A 23,767-nucleotide genomic window follows, 5' to 3' on the forward strand; every position below is an offset into this window, starting at 1 on the left:
TGCTGGCTCAGTGGTGTCAGCACTCGCGGTCCTGGGGCTGTGATGCGGTGGAATGTCACGTGACGCCCAATCAGAGCTGGTGTCACTGTATCTGCCCTTTAGACAAACTGAATATGAAGAGGAAGCCAGGGCTGCAGCTGATCCCGGACTTCCTCTTCTTCATGTTCAGTTTATCTGAAGGCAGAAGAAGTTACACCAGCCATCACGTGTCATTCCACCACATCACAGACCCAGGACCGCAAATGCAGACACTACTGGAACAGGAGGAGAGTATAGGTTTTATTATATTATTGCCGCATTACATTTAGTTTAAGGGGTTGTCCTAGTAGTGGACAACCCCTTTAAGTGTACTTTTTCAGGCGAGTTCCATGTGGAATCCACCCGATAAAGGTGCATTGTGACGTACCCCAAGACTTACTGACAGCTCCTTTTTAATATGCTGGCTTAACCTTTTTTCCATAATAGGACATTTCTGCGAAAATGGGGAAGGTGTTCCCGCAATATGATGTACATGTGCATTGCGCTCGGGATTGACAGTCAGTCTCCAGCGCCATCCCTTGCCATTTAATTCAGTTAACAGCAAAAGTTGCATTTAGATGGCTCCCTCTCACACCCCATCCTATGAACCAACGACAGTCAAGGCAACTGAAACTCATATACTGGCCTATTAGACCTTGTTTGTTGCAGGGCCTTGCAGGCCTCCTTTGAGTTTAACACTGACAGGTCTAATGCCCTGCAATACATGAGTATTGCAGTATATTAGACCAGTGATCAGAGTATTTTGTATTAGTGGGAATAAATAAAAAAAAAAAATCCAAATAAAGTATGGAAAAATGTTTTCCTATAAAGAACACACATCGCTGCATTTGGAGTGACCCAAACTATAAAACCTTTACATACAGTCATGGCCAAAAGTTTTGAGAATGACACAAATATTAATTTTTACAAAGTCTACTGCTTCATTTTTTCTAATGGCAATTTGCATATACTCCAGAATGTTATAAAGAGTGATCAGCTTAACAGCAATTACTTGCAAAGTCAATATTTGCCTAGAAAATGAACTTTATCCCCCAAAAAACATTTCAACATCATTGCAGCCCTGCCTTAAAAGGACCAGCTAACATGGTTTCAGTGATTGCTCCATTAACACAGGTGTGGGTGTTGATGAGGACAGGGCTGGAGATCAATCTGTCATGATTAAGTAAGAATGACACCACTGGACACTTTAAAAGGAGGCTGGTGCTTGGCATCATTGTTTCTCTTCTGTTAACCATGGTTATCTCTAAAGAAACACGTGCAGTCATCATTGCACTGCACAAAAATGGCCTAACAGGGAAGAGTATCGCAGCTAGAAAGATTGCACCTCAGTCAACAATCTATCGCATCATCAAGAACTTCAAGGAGAGAGAGGTTCCCTTGTTGCCAAAAAGGCTCCAGGGAGCCCAAGAAAGACCAGCAAGCGCCAGGACCGTCTCTTAAAAGTGTTTCAGCTGCGGGGTCGGGCTACCAGCAGTGCAGAGCTTGCTCAGGAATGGCAGCTGGCAGGTGTGAGTGCATCTGCACGCACTGTGAGGCGGAGACTCTTGGAGCAAGGCCTGGTCTCAAGGAGGGCAGCAAAGAAGCCACTTCTCTCCAGAAAAAACATCATGGACAGACTGATAGTCTGCAAGAGGTACAGGGAGTGGACTGCTGAGGACTGGGGTAAAGTCATTTTCTCTGATGAATCCCCTTTTCGATTGTTTGGGACATCTGGAAAACGGCTTATTCGGAGAAGACGAGGTGAGCGCTACCACCAGTCTTGTCTCATGCCAACTGTCAAGCATCCTGAAACCATTCATGTGTGGGGTGGCTTCTCAGCCAAGGGAATGGGCTCTCTCTGTCTTGCCTAAAAACACAGCCATGAATAAAGAATGGTACCAGAATGTCCTCCGAGAGCAACTTCTCCCAACCGTCCAAGAGCAGTTTGGCGATCAACAATGCCTTTTTCAATATGATGGAGCACCTTGCCATAAAGCAAAGGTGATAACTAAACGGCTCAGGGAACAAAACAGAGATTTTGGTACCATGGCCTGGAAACTCACCAGATCTTAATCCCATTGAGAACTTGTGGTCAATCATCAAGAGACGGGTGAACAAACAAAAACCTTCAAATTCAGACAAAATAAAAGCATTGATTTTGCAAGAATGGACTGCTATCAGTCAGGATTTGATCCAGAAGTTGATTGAGAGCATGCCAGGGAGAATTGCTGAGGTCCTGAAGAAGAAGGGTCAACACTGCAAATATTGACTTGCTGCATTAACTCATTCTGTCAATATAACCTTTTGTTACTAATAATATTGTTGCAATTATATTTCTGTATGTGATAAAAACATCTGACAAACACATAAAAACCAGAGGGCAGCAGATCATGTGAAAATATAATATTTGTGTCATTCTCAAAATTTTTGGCCATGACTGTACTAGTCAACCCATATAGCAAGCACTGTTAGAAAAAAAAAAATATATATATAATTTCTTTTTTTTCATCGTACCGCTGCACAAAGAGGAATAAAATACAACAAAAATTCATATGTAAAGAAAATTGGTATCACTGAAACCATCAAACTTATCCTGCAAAATACAAGCACTAACTCGACAAAAAAACAAGGTTGCTGCACTTCTAAAATTAGTGAAGCAAAAACTTTTTTTTTGTAAAAAAAAAAAAATATATATATATTTTAACCTTTAATTAGTTGCGTGAAACCCATTAGACCCCAAGCAAGTTTGTTTTCTTCATATTTATACAACGTAGTCAATTGTCCATTTCGGCAGCTTCCCAGCTATTTGCGATATATCAAATATGTGATTCTTGTGGCAAATAATTATTGTTTTTTCACAGTACATAAGTAGATGTTTAAATTAAGTTGATTACTAAAAATATTATTATTATCGTTTAGCCAAGATGTTGTACCTTAAAACGGTGGTCCGAAGTCAAACTAAATTTCATTCTAAATCCTATCTATTTAGTGCCAGTCTAAATGCTGCAATCTCAATTGATTGTGGCATTAGGGGAGTTAAACAGTCAGGGGCAGAGCGGGCACAGTTTGTGGCTGTGACAGCCGGAGCTTGGACATCACTTAAGCTGAGCTCCCGACGGCGATCGTGCAACCACAGCTTATGTATCCACATGACATAATTATGTCAATCTGCAGCAACCACTTCCAAATCATGATCTACAGTTACAGTGTCTTGCGAAAGTATTCAGGCCCCCTGGAACTTTTCAACCTTTTCCCACATATCATGCTTCAAACATAAAGATACCAAATGTAAATTTTTGATGAAGAATCAACAACAAGTGGAACACACTTGTGAAGTTGAACAAAATGTGTTGGTTATTTTAATTTTTTGTGGAAATTCAAAAACTGAAAAGTGGGGCGTGCAATATTATTCGGCCCCTTTACTTTCAGTGCAAACTCACTCCAGAAGTTTATTGTGGATCTCTGAATGATCCAATGTTGTCCTAAATGACTAATAATGATAAATATAATCCACCTGTGTGTAATAATAATAATAAGTCTCCGTATAAATGCACCTGCTCTTTTTAGTCTCAGGGTTCTGTCTGAAGCACAGACAGCATCATAAAGACCAAGGAACACAACAGGCAGGTCCGTGATACTGTTGTGGAGAAGTTTAAAGCCGGATTTGGATACAAAATGATTACCAAAACTTTAAACATCCCAAGGAGCACTGTGCAAGCGATCATATTGAAATGGAAGTATCATACCACTGCAAATCTACCAAGACCTGGCCGTCCCTCTAAACTTTCATCTCAAACAAGGAGAAGACTGCTCAGAGATGCAGCCAAGAGGCCCATGATCACTCTGGATGAACTGCAGAGATGTACAGCTGAGGTGGGACAGTCTGTCCATAGGACAACAATCAGGCGTACACTGCACAAATCTGGCCTTTATGGAAGAGTGGCAAGAAGAAAGCCATTTCTCAAAGATATCCATAAAAAGTGTTGTTTAAAGTTTGCAACAAGCCACCTGGTAGACACACCCCATGTGGAAGAAGGTGCTCTGGTCAGATGAAACCAAAATCAAACTTTTTGGCAACAATGCCAAACGATACAGTATGTTTGGTGTAAAGGCAACACAGCTCTTCACCCTGAATACACCATCCCTGCAGTCAAACATGGAGGTGGCAGCATCATGGTTTGGGCCTGCTTTTCTCCAGAAGGGACAGGGAAGATGGTTAAAATTTATGGGAAGATGGATGGAGCCAAATACAGGACCATTCTTGAAGAAAACCTGTTGGAGGCTGCAAAAGACCTGAGACTGGGACGGAGATTTGTCTTCCAACAAGACAATGATCCCAAACAAAGCAAAATCTACAATGGAATGGTTCACTAATAAATGTATCCAGTTGTTTGAATGGCCAAGTCAAAGTCCAGACCTGAATCCAATCGAGAATCTGTGGAAAGAGCTGAAAACTGCTGTTCACAAATGATCTCCATCAAACCTCACTGAGCTCAAACTGTTTGCCAAGGAATGGGCAAGAATTTCAGTCTCTCGATGTACAAAACTGATAGCGACAAAACCCAAGCGACTTGCAGCTGTAATTGCAGCAAAAGGTGGTGCAAAGTATTAAGTTAAAGGGGCCGAATATTATTGCACGCCCCACTTTTTTCAGTTTTTGAATTCCCAGAAAAATTTAAAATAACCAATAAATTTCGTTCAATGTCACAATTGTGTCCCACTTGTTGTTGATTCTTCAAAAATTTACATTTGGTATCTTTATGTTTGAAACATGATATGTGGGAAAAGGTTGAAAAGATCCAGGGAGGCGAATACTTTCGCAAGGCAATGTACGTAATATGTTAACTTATCAAGATATAACAAAAGGTTCTAGGTTGAGTATATAAAAAACATTATAAACTTTAAAGGGAACCTGTCACCAGATTTGGCTGATATGAGGTAGGAACACCACCTTTCAGGGCTGATATACAGCATTCTATAATGCTGTCTATCTGCCTCCAATCCGACCTGTAAGAGCAGAAAAAGAGCTTTTATTATACTCACCTGCTGGGTGGTCCAGTCCGAGAGGTGTCGATGTTCTTCGTCTGGCACCACTAATCATCTTACGATAGCCACCTTCCATTCTTCGTGTGAATGGCGCGTCCTTAGGTCATCCAGTCTTCCCTGCATTGTGTTCCTGTGCAGGTGTACTCTGTCATTTGACCTTTCCAGGAATCTGTGCACTGCAGTACTTTGCTCTGTCCTCAACAGGGCAGAGAAGTACGCCTGTGCAGGAGCGCAATGCCGGGAAGACTGTGTGGATGAAGTAAGGACGAGTCATCCACATGAAGCAAGGAAGAGGGCGGCAATCATAAGACTGGAGACGTCGGACCAAGAACATAGATACCCCTCGGACCGGACTGCCCTACAGGCGAGTATAATAAAAGCTTTTTCTTCTCTTCCAGGTCAGGGGCAGATATTCAGTATTATAGAATGCTGTATATAAGGCCTGAAAGATAGTGGCCATACCTCATATTGGCCAAACCTGGTGACAGGTTGGCTTTAAAGAGATACTCCGGAGTGACAAATGTATTCATATCAACAAAGTTTCAAAAACTATAAAGCTCAAATCCATAGCAGTACTTTTGCTTTCAATTGTCACAGAATCTGCTACTCAGAACTATTCACTATGACCCTCCAATCTAGCCTGCCACATCACAGGTCAGGCACCGTAGTCTGCTGCTAACTTTTTAATACAAGCCAGTTGCCCGAAGATGCCTCCTTCAATGCCAGAACAGATCAAGGGCTGTGGCTTTCTCATAGCACGCCAGCCCCCTTACCAAGTCTGATGTTTTGTTTGAGGGCTTTGCAAGGTTACGCCATGGTTTATGCTCTGCCTAGGTGACTCCCCGAGTTCTATGCTGGCTTCTTCACACCTTATCTGTGACAATAACCTCTTCCCTCCATGCACATTTCAGACTGTACAGCTACACTATGCTACTTCCCATAGTATAATCCAGCTAGCATTTGCTGGGTATCGTGCAGGCTCTGCTCCTGAGCTGCTTCCATGCAACGCACATATACAGTATAAAAAAAAAGTTAACTACAGGTATGGACATACCTTGAAAACCCTTTCCCACAAACACTACATGTGTAGGGCTTGGTAATCCCTCCTTCATGAGATCTCACATGGTAGGTCATTCGGTCCTTTCTTTTGAAACGCTGATTGCAAACTGGGCACTCGAAAGGTTTCTCATCTGAATGGGACAACTTGTGTCTATTTAGATGATAAACATCCCTGAAAGCCTTCCCACACATTTCACATGCATGGTTTTTCTTAACAGGTTTGCTCGGCTTCTTCACTGGCTGAGTGACAGGCATAGTTGGGATACTTGTGCTGGCACTAGGAATTGTAGTTGAAGATGATGTTGTAACAGTCGACAGTATGCCTGCAATTGTTGAAACCAAGGATGTTCTGCTATTGTCTCCAGCAATAGTAGATATAAGCGGCACGACCGGAGTAGTCTGTGTTTTCTTTGGCCGTGACACCAGCTTAATTCCTGTGTGGCAGGATTCATGGCGTCTTAAATGGTAACTGTCCCTAAAGGCTTTGCTGCAATATGTACAAATAAAGGAAGTTTTGTTTTTTTCTTTCTTTATTACAACCTCTTTTATAGGTTCTGATGAAGGCTGGGGCTGAGGTTTCTGTGTTATTGGTATAGGTAGCATAGGCTTTTCATCAGGAGGTTCAACTGGAGCTCCCAAAAGAGGCAGCAAGCTATTTTGAGCAACCTGCTGTTGGTGATGATGATGATGATGGTGGTGGTGGTGTGAAGCTTCATGAGCCTAAAACAAATAAGAAAAAAAACACAAAAACAAATATTACTAAGTAGCTTGAATAAAAGAATATAGTCATCAGCATACATTGACAGAATAATTCACGAATATATTATATATGCTGGGTTCAAATCCCACCAAGGACAACATCTGCAAGGAGTTTGTATGTTCTCCCCGTGTTTGCGTGGGTTTCCTCCCACATTCCAAAGACATACTGATAGGGAATTTAGATTGCGAGCCCCATCAGGGCCAGTGATGAAAATCTGTGCAAACTGTAAAGTGCTGCGGAATATGTTAGCGCTATATAAAAATAAAGATTGTTATTAAAAAAAAAAATAAAGATTATTAATATACACACACACAGTTTCAAATTACAGGTGCGTCTTACAAAATTGGAATATCATCAAAGTTAATTTATTGAAGTTTTTCAATACAAAAAGTGAAACTCTTATATAGGGACACTACAAACAGAGTGATCTATTTCAAGTGTTTATTTCTGTTAATGTTGATGATTATGGCTTATAGCCAATGAAAACCCAAAAGTCATTAAGTCAGTAACTTAGAATACTTTATAACACCAGCTTGAAAAATGATTTTAAAATCCGAAATGTTGGCCTACTGAAATGTATATTCAATAAATGTACTCAATACTTCGGGGCTCCTTTTGCATCAATTACAGCATCATTGTGGTGTGGCATGAAGGAGATCAGCCTGTGGCACTGCTGAGGTATTATGGAAGACCAGGTTGCTTTGATAGCAGTCTTCAGCTCGTCTGCATTGTTGGGTCTGGTGTCTCTCATCTTCCTCTTGACAATACCCCATAAATTCTCTATGGGGTTAAGGTCAGGCGATTTTGCTCTCCAATCAAGCACAGTGATACTGTTGTTTTCAAACCAGCTAATGGTACTTTTGGCAGTGTGGACAGATGCCAAGTCCTGCTGGAGAATTACATTTCTACCTCCAAAAAAGCTTCTCGGTAGAGGGAAGCATGAAGTGCTATAAAATTTCCTCGACTGCACTGACTTTGTAGTCTTCATAAAACATAGTGGACCTACACCAGCAGATGACCTGGCTCCCCAAACCATCACCGATTGTGGAAACTTTACACTACACCTCAAGCAGCTTGGATTGTGTGCCTCTCCACTCTCCCTACAGACTCTGGGACCTTGATTTCCAAATGAAATGCAAAATTTACTTTCATCTGAAAACAACACCTTGGACCACTGACAACAGTCCAGTTCTTTTTCTGCTTGGCCCAGGTAAGACGCTTCTGGTGTTATCTATTTGTTATGAGTGGCTTGACACAAGGAATGTGACACTTGTAACCCATGTCCTGGATACATCTGTGTGTAGTGGCTCTTGAAGCAATGACTCCAGCAGCAGTCCACTCCTTGTGAATCTCCCCCAAATTTTGGCCTTTTCTTAACAATCTTTTCAAGGCTGTGGTTATCCCAGTTGCTTGTGCACCTTTTTCTACCACACTTTTTCCTTCCACTCAACTTTCCATTAATATGCTTAGATACAGCACTCTGAACAGTCAGCTTCTTTAGCAATGACCATTTGTGGCTTACCCTCCTTGTGGAGTGTGTCCATGACTGCCTTCTGGATATCTGTCAAGTCAGCAGTCTTCCCCATGATTGTGGAGCCTACCGAAACAGACTAAGGGACCTTTTTAAATGCTCAGGAAGCCTTTGCAGGTGTTTATTGTTAATTACAGTATATACATGTGTGTATAAGCAAAGTTTTTTAGCCCCTTTTTTGGGCTGAAAAAGACCCTCTCTGCTTATACACGAGTCATACGGAAGGAAGCTGGGGGGGAGGGGGAGCAGGAGACATCATACTCACCCTCCTGGCGTCGGCATATCCGGCTCTGCTACATCTCAGTCCCGGCGTCTGCATCTCTCCTCCTGTCTTCTTCCTGTGCGGTAATGTGACACCGCTCATTAAAGTCATGAATATGGACGCCTCTCCACTCCCATAGGGGTGGAGAGCATATTCATGACTTTAATGAGAGGTACCATGTGACCGCCCAGGAAGAAGACAGGAGCAGAAATGCACCTAATCAAGAAAATGATCGCTCAAGCAAGGTTAATCAATGGGAATCTACAATTGGTGTGCACATGCTGTGGAAAATTCCGTCCTGATTCGCGTTTTATTTTTCACAGCATGTCAATTATTTTTGCGGATCTGCAGCACTTTTCCCCCATTGAGGCACTCAAATCTGCAACAAATCCACAGGTGTAAAAATGTTTGCGGATTTAGTGGAAAAAACGCAGTGGATTTTTAAAATGCAAATATATCAGTAGGAGGAAGAGTGTGTGGACGGAGAATCAAAAATAGAGCCAATCTTGATTGAAACGCATCAACAATGGAGGTAGGACTTGAAAATGGCAATTTTTTTTTTTTACAGTAGTACATCTTTATTGAGCTAACAAATTCGCAGACAAAGCCACATCTAAATCCGCATCAAAACCGCATGAAATCCGCACAAAAACCGCACAGAGTTTCCACTGTTTTCTGCCAAGAGATGCAGAATCTATGTAGAAATTTCCGCAACATGCGCACATAGCCTTAGGAGGACCTTCCACATTTTTAAGCAGGAAAAAATATGGGAAAGAAAATGGATCTCTCTGCTGCCAAAAAGCGTCAAATAGTTTAATGATTTGAACAATGTATGAGAACATTAGATATTTCAAGAAAACTTTTAAGTGTGATCTTCCTACGAAGAGATTTGTGGCTGAGAGCACAGAAGGGTTTGTGGTGCAAATAAAAGCATTATGAGGAAAGTTTCTGACAGAAATTCATCAGATGTAGAGAGCAGCTGGTAAAATATCATTAAAAGCCGCAAACAGGTTTTTCAACTTTCTGGTGCCTAAAGAGTCCCGCAAACTCAAGATTTAGGATCTTCGAGAGAAACTTGCAGTTGTGCACAAACCTACTAATCGGCCATGCCTAAACAGTACTCACAAAGAGAAACAGCTGTATTGGGCCCAGACATATGAGGACTAACTTAATAACAGTATTGTTTACTTATGAGTCCCTTGTAACTCTTAATGGTCCAGATGGATGGAGTAGTAGATTGCCACCATGTCCCAGCATGGATACGACATCAGCAAGAAGGTGGCAGTCTTGCTTTGGGCCAGAAGCATGGGAACAGAGCTGGTAGGTCCCCTAAGGGTCCCTAATGGTGTGAAAATGACAAAGTATATTGAGTTTCTGACTGAACACTTTCTTCCATGGTACATAAAGAAAAGAAAAAAATCGCACCATGTTGCAAACTCATCTTCATGCATAATAATGCACAATCTGATGCAGCAAAGAATACCTCAGAGTCAATGGCTGCTATGGGCATACAAGGGAAGAAACTCATGGTGTGGCAGCCATCCTCCAATGACCTCAGCCCTGTTGAGAACCTTTGAAGTATCCTCAAGCAAAACATCTATGATTGTGGGAGGCAGTTCACATCAAACCAACATCTCTGGGAGGCTATTCTGACATCCTGTAAAGATATTCAAGCAGAAACTATATAAAAACTCAAGTCCAGCGGATGCAAGAAGAAGGTGATATCAAAAGAAGGGGTCCTATATACAGTGCCTACAAGTAGTATTCAACCCCCTGCAGATTTAGCAGGTTTGATAAGATGCATATAAGTTAGAGCCTTCAAACTTCACACAAGAGCAGGATTTATTAACAGATGCATAAATCTTACAAACCAAAAAGTTATGTTGCTCAGTTAAATTTTAATAAATTTTAAACATAAAAGTGTGGGTCAATTATTATTCAACCCCTAGGTTTAATATTTTGTGGAATAACCCTTGTTTGCAATTACAGCTAATAATCGTCTTTTATAAGACCTGATCAGGCCGGCACAGGTCTCTGGAGTTACCTTGGCCCACTCCTCCATGCAGATCTTCTCCAAGTTATCTAGGTTCTTTGGGTGTCTCATGTGGACTTTAATCTTGAGCTCCTTCCACAAGTTTTCAATTGGGTTAAGGTCAGGAGACTGACTATTCCACTCCAACACCTTGATTTTTTCCCTCTTGAACCAGGCCTTGGCTTTCTTGGCTGTGTGCTTTGGGTCGTTGTCTTGTTGGAAGATGAAATGACGACCCATCTTAAGATCCTTGATGGAGAAGCGAAGGTTCTTGGCCAAAATCTCCAGGTAGGCCGTGCTATCCATCTTCCCATGGATGCGGACCAGATGGCCAGGCCCCTTGGCTGAGAAACAGCCCCACAGCATGATGCTGCCACCACCATGCTTGACTGTAGGGATGGTATTCTTGGTGTCGTATGCAGTGCCATCCAGTCTCCAAACGTCACGTGTGTGGTTGGCACCAAAGATCTCGATCTTGGTCTCATCAGACCAGAGAACCTTGAACCAGTCTGTCTCAGAGTCCTCCAAGTGATCATGAGCAAACTGTAGACGAGCCTTGACATGACGCTTTGAAAGTAAAGGTACCTTACGGGCTCGTCTGGAACGGAGACCATTGCGGTGGAGTACGTTACTTATGGTATTGACTGAAACCAATGTCCCCACTGCCATGAGATCTTCCCGGAGCTCCTTCCTTGTTGTCCTTGGGTTAGCCTTGACTCTTCGGACAAGCCTGGCCTCGGCACGGGAGGAAACTTTCAAAGGCTGTCCAGGCCGTGGAAGGCTAACAGTAGTTCCATAAGCCTTCCACTTCCGGATGATGCTCCCAACAGTGGAGACAGGTAGGCCCAACTCCTTGGAAAGGGTTTTGTACCCCTTGCCAGCCTTGTGACCCTCCACGATCTTGTCTCTGATGGCCTTGGAATGCTCCTTTGTCTTTCCCATGTTGACCATGTATGAGTGCTGTTCACAAGTTTGGGGAGGGTCTTAAATAGTCAGAAAAGGCTGGAAAAAGAGATAATTAATCCAAACATGTGAAGCTCATTGTTCTTTGTGCCTGAAATACTTCTTAATACTTTAGGGGAACCAAACAGAATTCTGGTGGTTTGAGGGGTTGAATAATAAATGACCCTCTGAATAAACTTTTCACAATTTAAAAAAAAATTAAACAAAGAAATAACATTCTTTTTTGCTGCAGTGCATTTCACACTTCCAGGCTGATCTACAGTCCAAATGTCACAATGTCAAGTTAATTCCGAATGTGTAAACCTGCTAAATCTGCAGGGGGTTGAATACTACTTGTAGACACTGTATACTGTATATGATTGCATGTATGACATTTAAGTTTCTAGACTTAGAAACTCTATTCAGCTGACGTTTTGTGAAGACATGGGTGTAACTTTTGTGAATGCTAGCTGGCTTTCCTAATAAAGGGGTCATCCCTTTTACTTCTCTGGTAATGTAGATAAGGACTGCTGACAGTTAAGCATATTCCAACATACGTAATATTTTGCAAACTTTGTATTTTGAACGCCCTTCTCTTGTTCTATTAAAAATCAAAGAATCTGTATTGGGGCAGACAGGCAACTGCTCACATCTGGTGCGGCCGTCATTTTCTCTCCATGCCGGCATGATCAATAAAGAACAAATCATCTTACTTATTCAGGTCTGGACATTTTCTAATTGGAAGACTAAAACTCCACTGACAAAAGCAATGAAAAAATAAAAAAGCAGCACAGATGAAAAAAGGAGAAAAGAGGGTGCATGCTCTCAGGTATATACCAAACCTTTAAGACATCCATAAGAAAAATGGAAAGCAGCACTCCTTAAGAAAATATAAAGGTGTTTTATTCAGCCCATAGGGCTATGTGCCCATTCAGTGCAACGTTTCGGTCCAAAAAGGGTGCAGACCTTTCTCAAAATATTGAGTCCTTTGAGTCGACAAACCAAATCATTCATTTTAGATACGACTGATATTCTGTGTAAATTAAATAATATACAATTAAAAGGAAGGGTGATACTTGCATCATTTGATGTAGTATCATTATACACATCTATTGGTCATAGTTTGGGTCTTAAATCTGTGGAAAGAGGACTTTTAAAAATGGAGTTTACATCAGAACAAAAAAATTTTCTATTGGAATTATTGAAATTGATGCTATACAATAGCTATTTCCTTTTTGGGGATGACTATTTTATGCAAATGAAGGGGACGGCCATGGGTGCCAATATGGCGCCCGCCTACGAGAATTTAGTTATGGCGGCTTTGGAGGAGGACTTCATCTATGTGTCCCACCATTTTGGTCATGTACTGGGATGGTGGCATTATATAGATGATGTCCTCCTTCTTTGGACTGGCACTTTGATTGAATTGGAGGATTTTCATATCTTTCTTAATGCTATTAATGATGACATCAAGTTTACCTTGGTGCATTCAGAAACGGAGATTCAGTTTCTGGATGTTTTAATCAAGAGGAAAGATGTTAGGTTGATAACTGAATTATTTGTGAAACCCACAGATAAAAATAATTTGCTTCTATTTGATAGTCACCATCCGAGAAGGATGATTGAGTCTCTTCCTTTTAGTCAACTATTACGCATTGTAAGTGAACAGGAGACTTTGAATATTTCATTGGACAAAATGATTACTAAGTTTAGACAAAGGAATTATCCTGTCAAATTGTTGGATGGGTGCAAGTTAAAGGTTCTAAATACATCACGTAGAGACCTACTCCTCCAGAAAAAACGAAATAGAAATATAGAATGTAGAATTCCGTTTGTAACCAGGTTTTGTGAAGAAAGTGTCTCCATTGTCGGGATAATAAAAAAAACATTGGCCAATGTTGGGTAAATGTCACCCAGAAACTATAGAATTTAAGTCCCCTCCATTAATTTCATATAAACGTGCCAGAAATATTAAAGACATATTAGTTCATTCAGATATAGGCACGCAAAAGAAAAATGCACAGACCACAGTGACAGGGAAAACTAGATTAGGCTCATTCCCTTGCCTAAACTGTGTCAATTGCTCTCATATGGAGAAAGGTAATACCTTTCAAGATCCACACAGCATAGAGAAATCGTATAAAATTAATTATTTTTTAACATGCTCTTCTGATTTTGTCATTTATCTTCTGAGGTGCCCTTGTAATCTATATTATGTAGGTGAAAACATTTTTTTTAATGTGTGGTCCATTATACTGTATGGAGCACTATGTGGGGCCAAATATACTGTATGGAGCACTTTTTATGGGGCCGTTCAATTGTAAGGAGTCCTTTTTGTGGGATTATGCTGTAGGGAGCACTACGTGGGGCCCATTATACTGTATGGAGGAGTATGTAGGGGCCATTTTACTGTGTGGAGGGAGGTGTAAGGATTACAGTTGGGCAATCATACTGTTATTGGGTCACCATACTTTGCCGGGGGGATGAGGGAGTGGATGGGGTACAGTAGGGTCATTATACCCTGCTTCAGGAGGATATTGTGGAAGAATGAATTCACTTTAGGGATATCATACGGTTTGTGGTAGGTGGGCACTTTTGTTGGCATACTTTACTATTCAAGGTTTTTTATCCTTTGGCATTACATAATTAAAATAGGCCATTACACCATATTATTACTGCTCTAACATAATATAATATATTATTGTATACCAATATTTTATTTGAAGATTAATTAAAATGTACTTTGTTCCTGGAACAACCCCTTTAAAGTTGGTTTCCATATGAAAAGGTTCATCGTTATATTTAATAAGGAAACTCAATTGTAGACTTTTTTTTTTTTTTTCATAATTATCAAGGTTGGCCCACAATGTTGTCCAAGCTTTTAATTTTGGCCTTCTGTTTGAGATCCCTGATTTAACAAGAATGTCTTGAGACATTTCAAAAAATTAACAAACTTTGAATACTTATATTTTTAAACCAGATAGACAGACCTCACAAAATAGTCATATGGTAAATGTTATTTATTAATTACTTTAGGTTAGCATCATTTTTCAAAGATCATATACAGTGGGGAAAATAAGTACTAATAATAATACCGCGCCCCCCCCTCCCCCCCCCCCCCGATGAGTATAATCTAACGTGTTTTTCTTATCTTTCAGGTTACATCGGGAGCTTATCTACAGCGTTGCAGAATGCTGTAGATAAGCTCCTGATGTCGGTGCCGGCAGCTAATGGTCCAAAAAAAGGGTGACAGATTCCCTTTAAAGTGTTATTCCCATCTTCTAGAGCAGGAGCTTAGAGATTGCTGGGGGAGCAGGCACTAATTGAATGACAGTTCATTCTAGCAGCATCGCTGCCCTGATGGCCCAGTTGCCCTATCCCGATGGATATATATTCGGAGCAGTTTTGCCTCTGTAGCATGGGAAGTTCAGTGGTAAATAAATCTGGGCAGAATTAGAAGCTAACAGCACAAATCAGTGATCCTGTTCAAACTCAGGACAGAGCTTATAAGCTCAATATGAAAGTGCTTGTAAGTAGAGCTGAGTGAAACAAGTCGGCCAGAATCATAAGTCACCGACTTATGGCAAAGTCGGGTTTCGCCGACCGAAACCCGACCACAGCGTGAAGTCGGCCATGCGGTCAACAAAACGAGCGCCAAAGTTGGATTTCCTAGAATGCTTGCACATTGCACGTGACTTTTTCAGCCAATCAGCAAGGACGTACACTGTGGGCAACGAGATGACATGTGCAGCGTCCGGGGGTGGAGAGGGAGAGGGAGAGAGATTTTGCGCACTTTAAAAAAGCGGTCCGGAATGTTGGTGCGTTTCCTGTCCTCCACTCCCTGCCGACTTTGCTTCCCCATTGACTTGCATTGGGTTTCGTGTTTCAGTCGGACCTTCGACTTTTCACGATAGTTGGCCATGAAACCCGACTCGACCCTAAAAAAGGCAAAGTCGCTCATCTCTACTTGTAAGCACTAAAGATGATCATTGCATGTGTTAGTGCATGAACAGTAAGGTCTGAGTGGAAAAGACTGAAAAAGTGTTTAGATTGCGCCAGTCTTCTTCATCCAGACCTTACTATGCACGCACATACCTAAGGAGTGACTGCTTGCACCAGATCTTGGTGATATATGCAATTAAAAAAAAAATGTAAGTTGGACCAATGTTTTAAATAACTTTTTTGTCTTATGGTACTCATTGATGTTTTTGCACCAAATTCTTTAAAACGGTGCACGCAGTTCATGATATTTTTTTTGCAAAAAATGTCTCTTTTTGCTATTGACATTTTTGGCGACTTTTTTTGCAAACAGTCACACAAATTGTCTTTTTGGCATGCATAAGATCAGCTTGGGTTGGACTACCACACATTACAAAAAGTCACAGAATTTGTTGCAAAAGGAAAGCCGGTGAGCCGATACTTTGCAGTGCTGGAGACCTGTGTTCAAATCCTACCAAGAAAAAGATCTGCAAGGATTCCAGTTAATTTCCATGCTTCTTTACGGAGCTGTGTCTCCCAAAACTCTGCCAGATGTACTGTACATTCAGCTTGTGAGGTTTGTGCTTTCCTGTGCCTCGAGTTCTGTATGCTTGACCTTGGACTTCGTTCTGACCATGCGCCTGTTTAACCCCTTCAGCTTTGATCAGTTATCCTCCCGGTACTCTGACCTCGGAATGTTACCGGCCCACACTTTTGTCTCTTCCTTCTGTTTATGATGTACCCTCCTGGCTTCTGACCTTGCACTCCTTGACCACTCCGACTTATGGCTTGGCCATGAAAAGTGACTAGCATCACACTGGAAACCCTAAACTCTGCCCACATTGATGCGCTCGTCGTGACTTTGAACTGCATGCAAACACAGTGACCAGTTCAGTGCAGAATACGGTCAATGACAGCTGAGCAGCCAGGGAAGAGGTGCAGGACCCATACAGTCGGTCTCTGCACTCAGATCGCTGTGAGTGGTCAGTCAATCTCACTGACCGATCACAGCATAATCGCACACGAGGTGTTGAAATATCAGCACCTCCTGCCCGATCAAAGCAGGAGCTTGGCGCTGCTAGTGGCCAGCAATAGCCCTGATTATCGGCCTAAATACTACGATTGAGAGCGATCGCAGCATTTATAAGGCATGAAGAGGGACGGGAGCTCCCTCTGCCTTCAGATTGGCGCCCCTGATCGCTGCCATGGTGACTCGATGTAGTTATGACAACCCCAGGTTACCTAGATACGGAAAGCTTCTGCTCAAGCACAGTCTAAGAAACTTTCTGCGCCGGTATAATGCATCGTACTGCACTAAACCTGGAGTAAAAGATTAAAAAAAATATAAATTTTTTTATTATTACACTATTATTTTTAATTTTGTTACACATTTTTATGTATCAAAAGAAAAAAAAAGTGCACATTTGGTATTGCCGCATCCGGAACAACCCGATCTATAAAGTGTCACACTAGTTAATCCCTTCAGTGAACGCCATTAAAAAAAATAGAGTTTTCTTTAAAAAGTGGCAAACAACGCTTTTTCATCATTCCATTGGAAACAAAATTGTAGTAAAACGCAAAGTGGAATAAAAAGACAAAAGTAAATAAATATGGGATGACTGAAAGTCTTGTCCCACAAAAAAAACAAGCCGCCATACAGCTCCATCCAAAAATTAAAACGTTATACCTCAGTGATGCAAATAATTTTTTCTATAAAAGTTTTTCTTGTGCAAAAGCATAAAAAGTCATAAATGTGGTATCGCTGTGATCATACTGACCTGAAGAATAAAATTGCGTTATCAATTTTACCACATGTGAAACGCAATAAACCGCCCACTTGAAAAGCGCTATGGCTCCTTGTCTCAAAAGAATTTCAGCAAATTCTGCACTCCCAAATCCTAATGCCCCCTACAATTCTTAGCCCCACAGCATGCTTAAAACACACTTCGAGTCCACATGTTTGGCAAGGAATTCTGCTGTTCTGGCACCTCAGGGGCTCTCCTAGTGGGTCATTGCACCCGCAAACCATAACAGTAAAATCTGCACTATAATATGGTGGTCCTTCGCCTCTGAGCTTTTTACTGTGCTTCAAAAGTAGTCCCCGATTACATGTAGGGTATGGGCACAATCAGGATAAATTGTAGGGCATTGGTGCAATAAGGAGAAATTACACAACAAACAGAGGTCTATTTTTCCTATGAGCCCTTATAAAAATTTGAGGCCAAAACAACATTTTCGCTGTAAAACTGTCATTGTTTCTTCATCACCCAAATGGTATAAAATTGTGTGACACACCAGTGGGGTCAATATGATCAGTGTACCCTTAGATAAATTCATTGAGAGGTTTAGTTTGTAAAATGAGGTCACACATGGAGGCACCTTCAAGCCATTCCAGCAAAATCTGAACTCTTATATGGCGCTTCATCACATCCAAGCTTTGCACTGTGCTGCAAAAGCCAAGTTTGACCCAATATAGGGTATTGGCGCACTCAGGAGACATTGCAAAAATGTTGGGGTTCATTTTCTACTGTTACCCCATTTTCTCCTGTGGGGAAAAATGTGTTTATTTTATTTTCACAGCTCTATGTTATAAAACTTCTGTGAAGCACCTTGGGTGTTCAAGGTGCTCACCATCAGGGAAATGATGTTGGAGTCGTGGAGTCTGTTATTAAAGCAAGTATTCTTAACTTCAATTGAGCGAATTTCTTTGGGTCTCTGCTTATTCGGCAAGTTATAAAGCTGACCGAATAAGCTACAGTAGTAACCTGGATACATGGATCGGTCCAGCTGATCAGCTGACAGGCGCCACAGCTGAATGTGTTGCGGCTGTGTCAGTCACAGCACATGCATGTTTTTCAATGCAAAAAAAATTTTTATTGAAGACACCACAGGGGAATAGTGCGTTGAGGCACCTCAACGCACTATTCCCCTGTGGTGTCTTCAATAAAAAAAATTTTTTTTGCATTGAAAATCAAAATTTCACAGAGTGCAGCTGTTTTCTCTTCACTGGATGACTGTCTGGACTAAGTTCCAGGTTCAGCTTGCACCTACCTCATATCCACAGAGTGCACGCCTTGTCTATCACTACAGCACATGCATGGACAGCCCAACACACAGGCTCTCCATGTATGTGCTGTGACTGACACAGCCGCGACACATGCAGCTGAGGCACCGATCAGCTGGCGCACTTCCATGCATCCATGTTCCCGCTGTAGCTTATTCGGTAAGTGCTATAGCTTGCCGAATAACAGGGACTCGTAGAAATTCACTCAACTCTATTCTTAAGACCTTACCGACCAACCTTTTAACGGCGCTGAGAAATAAGGTTATAGCGCCCCCCAGGGTCGGAAAATCTCGAGGGTCTCAGCTACATGATTTGGGTCTATTTTTACCGTCCCCAGTCTTGTGATTGCCGTTATTCACCGATTAACGGCGATCACAAAAAAAAGTCCAATTTATCATTCATTTCACTCTCCTCTGATAGGATCTAGCATACCATACCAGAGGATAGAGAAATTGGGTCCCCCCAAGCAGGGCTGTGGAGTCGGTAAGCCAAACCTGCGACTCCAAAATTTCCCTTACACCAACTCCACGACTCCAACTCCCACATATATTGCTTATATTTGAGTGAAAAATTTATTGTAGTACTATGTGAACATCAGACATTTCATCATTTTTATGATACAATAATCAAGCTATTTAGATAGAACATAATATATATTGGAATACAACTTTAGAACACAAAACTGTACTAAATTGTAAACATGTAATACACTATGTAATATCGATTACATATATATTGTATATAACACTATGTAAAACTATGTAAGTGGCAAAAAACAGTTTTCAACAAAAACATACTAAATAACATTTGTGCAGTCTATGAATTTGTGCTAAGAAATAGAATTGCCTCCATCAGATCCTCCTTCATAGATGACCTCAAATCTGACCTAATAATTTTAAGGCTAGAGAACAACCTCTCTACACTAACATGGGTTGGAGGAAAAGACGTAACCACATGGGCAACATCTCTAACAATTTCCGGGTATAAAGGAATTGCCTCATGCACAGTCAGTATTGATGAACGGTTGAATTTTTCTATTTCTTTGAGAGCAAGTGAAACATTTTGCTGAAATATGGTCAATTTGCTTGCTATAGGAGACGAAGTGAAGTCTTTTTCCTTGCGGCAACGCTTTGCCTGCTCCATGTCATCCAAATACTTGTCAAAGTCAAACTCCTCATCGATGAGGATGAAGATATGGCAGCAGTAGCTCTGTCAGGACCAGAGTCCTCTTGCGCCTGGCAGTCCTACTGTAGCCCACTCATCCTAACTGCTACCTCAGTCAGAGCTTCTTTTCCTTTAGTAAGCTGTTAATCATCAAGCAGTATACGATGACTTGGGTCCACATAAACAGCTGCCAGAAAAATTTTATTTCCCAATAGCTGTGTCTCTCTCTATTTCATTGAAGTAGAAATGCCATCTGCGATTAAACCTCCTCTTTGGGACAGGTAAAATAGCAAGTTCTTCCACTCCCTTATGAAAATGCCAGGAGTTAAATCCTCAGCTTGTAATTTTTTAGTCACAGTAAATGGGTGATTAAGCAATTCCTTCAATTCAGCCACCTGTGTCCATTGACCTTCATTTAGGGTTACCTGAGGGTTCGCCATATCTATAAGAAACGGTTTCAGTTCAAGCAATCGCTCAGTCATTAACTAATTGCTGCCCCACCGAGTGACTTGATCGACAATTGCCTCTTTCCCAGCACGTCTCTTCAAGATGGAATCAATTTTAGAGGTTCTGGCGACAATAACCAATTTCCTCACTTTGCCAAATCAGATTTCCAGCATGTCCCTCTTCCAGACTATCTCTTATTGCCAGCTGCAGCGTGAGCACAACTTTCTCACTTTCTCCAGCTCGGGGCCCAGGAATCGGATCCTGTGCAGGGCAGGCACCCCTCCCCCTCCTCTCTCTGGTGAAGACGGCAGAAGACAGGACAGAAGAGGGGAGATTGCCCCCTGCAGTCTGGAGCCGGTGCAGGATGGGAGCACTGCAGCATATGAGTTTTGATAGGTGGGTGCCCCTGCTTCTGGGGGGGGGGGGGGGGGGGGGAGCCCCCCCTGCCCCTCGCTGGGTACGGCCATGAATCACACACAGCGTTTTTACGGATCCGTTTTTTACAGTAAAATGCAGTGACTCTGGGCATCCCAGCAAAGTCAATGGTTTTCAAGATATGACATTCAGACACATTGTTTTGTGAGGATCTGTTTTTGGGCTGAATGAGCATGTCAGTTTGTGTGGCATTATTCTAATCTGCTTATGCTATTAAAAACATCCAAGAGCTCAAAAACCTTTCAGGTGATGCGGTTTTTTTAAAAACCTGATCTGCTTTTGCAGTTGAAAACGTATCCTCAAAAAACGTAGCAAAAACGCTGTGTGTGAATGTAGCCTTAGATCAGGAATAGAACAGCCATTTATAGGACATTTCATAACTTTCCCAAATTCCTATGAAAAAATATACAGCACATTCTGCATTGAACTATTGTACCCAATTTATTATATATTTTAGGAGTCGGTCCATTTTATACCGACTCCACCAAAATGAGCACCGACTCCGAAGCCCTGCCCCCAAGCCCACCCGGTACCTCCGCCATCTCTGGACCCTCTGGCTCTATCTCCCAGGCTCTTGAGGTCTTCTCCCCGGAAGAAAATGGGGGGCACGCGCGAAGTGCGCCCGCTGAGATCTGCTCGCTGATACCCGGCAACAATAAGAAATTTGTCCTATTGATTCATTTCGATCACTGTGATAGGGTCTATCAAAGTGATCAAAATATAAACAATAGTAAATCAAACGCTCCTTTGTCAACCCCTTAGTTAGGTAAAAGTAATAAAATTAAATAATATATATACACACACACACTAGATGGTGGCCCGATTCTATCGCATCGGGTATTCTAGAGTCTCTGTTAAAATAAAAAATAGTGATATACTCACCTCCCGACGGCCCCCCGGACTCTTTCTCTCCTCTCACCATGCTCCCGGCATCTTCCAGTCCCAGTAATGCTTAGCGCGAAACACCGCTGATGACGTCGCGCTCTCGCGAGAGTGACGTCATCTCCGGCCCTTCTCGCTAAGCATTACTGGGACCGGAAGATGCCAGGAGCGTGATGAGAGGAGGGACAGAGTCCGGGGGCCGTCGGAAGGCGAGTATATAACTATTTTTTATTTTAACAGAGACTCTAGAATACCCGATGCGATAATCAGGCCACCATCTCGTGTATTATACTCCTGTTACACCCGGAGCGGCTGTCACTGTTCTGCTGTTACCTAATGTATTGTAGGAGAGGGAGGACTGGGAGCTTGCATCGCATCCAAATGAGAACCACTTTGGGCTGAGTTCATTAATCCACAGGTGGGTGCACGAATTCGCTGGTGAGCACAGCAGATGTCCACAAGAAGAAGAAAGTTCGTTCATAGGTAAATGACTAAGGGTGCCTTTGTGCACCAGAAACGCGTCAGGTGTTTTTTGCATTTTAATATGGCATATTAGCCTAATAAAGTTTTTTTCATTTATGCCGGTGTGCTGAACGAACTTTCTTCTTCTTGTGGACATCTAATGTATTGTACTCCAGTTACACCCAGAGCTGCTGTCACTGTTCTGCTGTTACCTAATGTAGTGTACTCCAGTTACACCCTGATCTGCAGTCACTGTTCTGCTGTTATCTAATGTATTGTAGTCCAGTTACACCCAGAGCTGCAGTCACCGTTCTGCTCTTACTTAATGTATTGTACTCCAGTTACACCCAGAGCTGCTGTCACCTAATGTATTGTATGCAAGTTACATCCAGAGCTGCAGTCACTGTTCTGCTGTTACCTAATGTATTGTACTCCAGAATATGTACAGGACTGTGCCTGTGTAATGAGCAATGTAGCAGTGATGCCTTTAACGGCTGTAATGTGCCTGTACAATAAGCAATGCGGCCGTGTTGCCACGACGACTAAGCAACTGTCGCTGATTGGTCGTGGCAGTTAGGCAGTTAGCTAATAGAGATGAGCGACTTTGCCTTTTCTAGGGTCGAGTCGGGTTTCATGAAACCAGACTTTCGCAAAAGTCGGGTCGAACGAAATCAGCCGACTATAGGGAAAAGTCGGAGGCCGACTGAAACACGAAACCCAATGCAAGTCAATGGGGAAGCAAAGTCGGCAGAGAGTGGAGGACAGTAAACACACCTACAGTGCCCATTTCAATGCCAAAAACATCAATTCTTATTACTGAAGCTTGTCAACCTTAATTTACTTAATAATAATAGTTACGCATTGAAAACTGGGGGTTATTTGGCTAAAGTTGTGGGGGGTAGGGCTGGCTCCAGGTTTTCATGTGCCCTGGGCCAAAGAGTGTCAGTGCGCCCCTATAATACATACCACAATTCATGATGCTCCGATACAGCACAGAAATATAGGTATAGCACAATGACAAATACTTCACTGCTTACATGACATGACTGATCTATTGTAAATTGTACAATAGCTCAAAAAAAGGACAGTATATTACTCCATACAGTATTATGGCTACCACATTGCGAGCCATACAGAATAATGAGCCCCATATATTTCTCCATACAGAATAATTGGTTATGGTCACATATGTTCCATACAGTATATGATGAGCTCCACATAATGCTACAGTATATGATGGTCCCCATGGACGATGCTCCAGTGTATGATGGGCCCTAATAATGCTCCATATATAATAGGCTCCATTTCTAATGCTCCAGTGTATAATGGGCCCCGTAAATGCTGCTCCAGTGTCTGATGTCCCCCATTTGGATTGCTCCAGTATATGATGGGCCTCATGGATGATGCTCCAGTGTTTTATGTGCCCTAATAATGCTCCATATATAATGGGCTCCATTTCTAATTCTCCTGTGTATAATGGGCCCCGTAAATGCTGCTCCAGTGTCTGATGTCCCCCATTTAGAATGCTCCAGTATATGATGGGCCCCATTTTTAATGAACCCAGGCATGGTATGTGAAAAGAGCTCCATGGAGTAATCTGAAGTCTGTGCTGCCGCATCCTTCACTTTTGGTGTGGGTGAAGGACACAAGGAAAGGGGTTGCTCCTGACCAGAAGCCTGCACTGA

The 23,767-nt window shown here is 42.0% G+C and overlaps 1 protein-coding gene across 3 annotated transcripts in view; it reads right to left on the reverse strand.

The window, feature by feature from the left end:
- Positions 1-23,767, reverse strand: part of VEZF1 (vascular endothelial zinc finger 1) — a 127,305-nt gene that overhangs the window by 51,850 nt on the left and 51,688 nt on the right. For all 3 annotated transcript variants that reach the window (XM_073542532.1, XM_073542531.1, XM_073542530.1), the window contains exon 2: positions 6,119-6,843. In XM_073542532.1, the coding sequence (XP_073398633.1) occupies positions 6,119-6,726 (608 nt within the window). In that variant the 5' untranslated portion in view covers positions 6,727-6,843. The remainder of the gene's footprint in view (positions 1-6,118; positions 6,844-23,767) is intronic.

Source organism: Dendrobates tinctorius, unplaced genomic scaffold, assembly GCF_039654945.1.
Source record: "Dendrobates tinctorius isolate UK_male_01 unplaced genomic scaffold, ASM3965494v1 ptg000127l, whole genome shotgun sequence".
Lineage (NCBI taxonomy): Eukaryota > Metazoa > Chordata > Amphibia > Anura > Dendrobatidae > Dendrobates > Dendrobates tinctorius.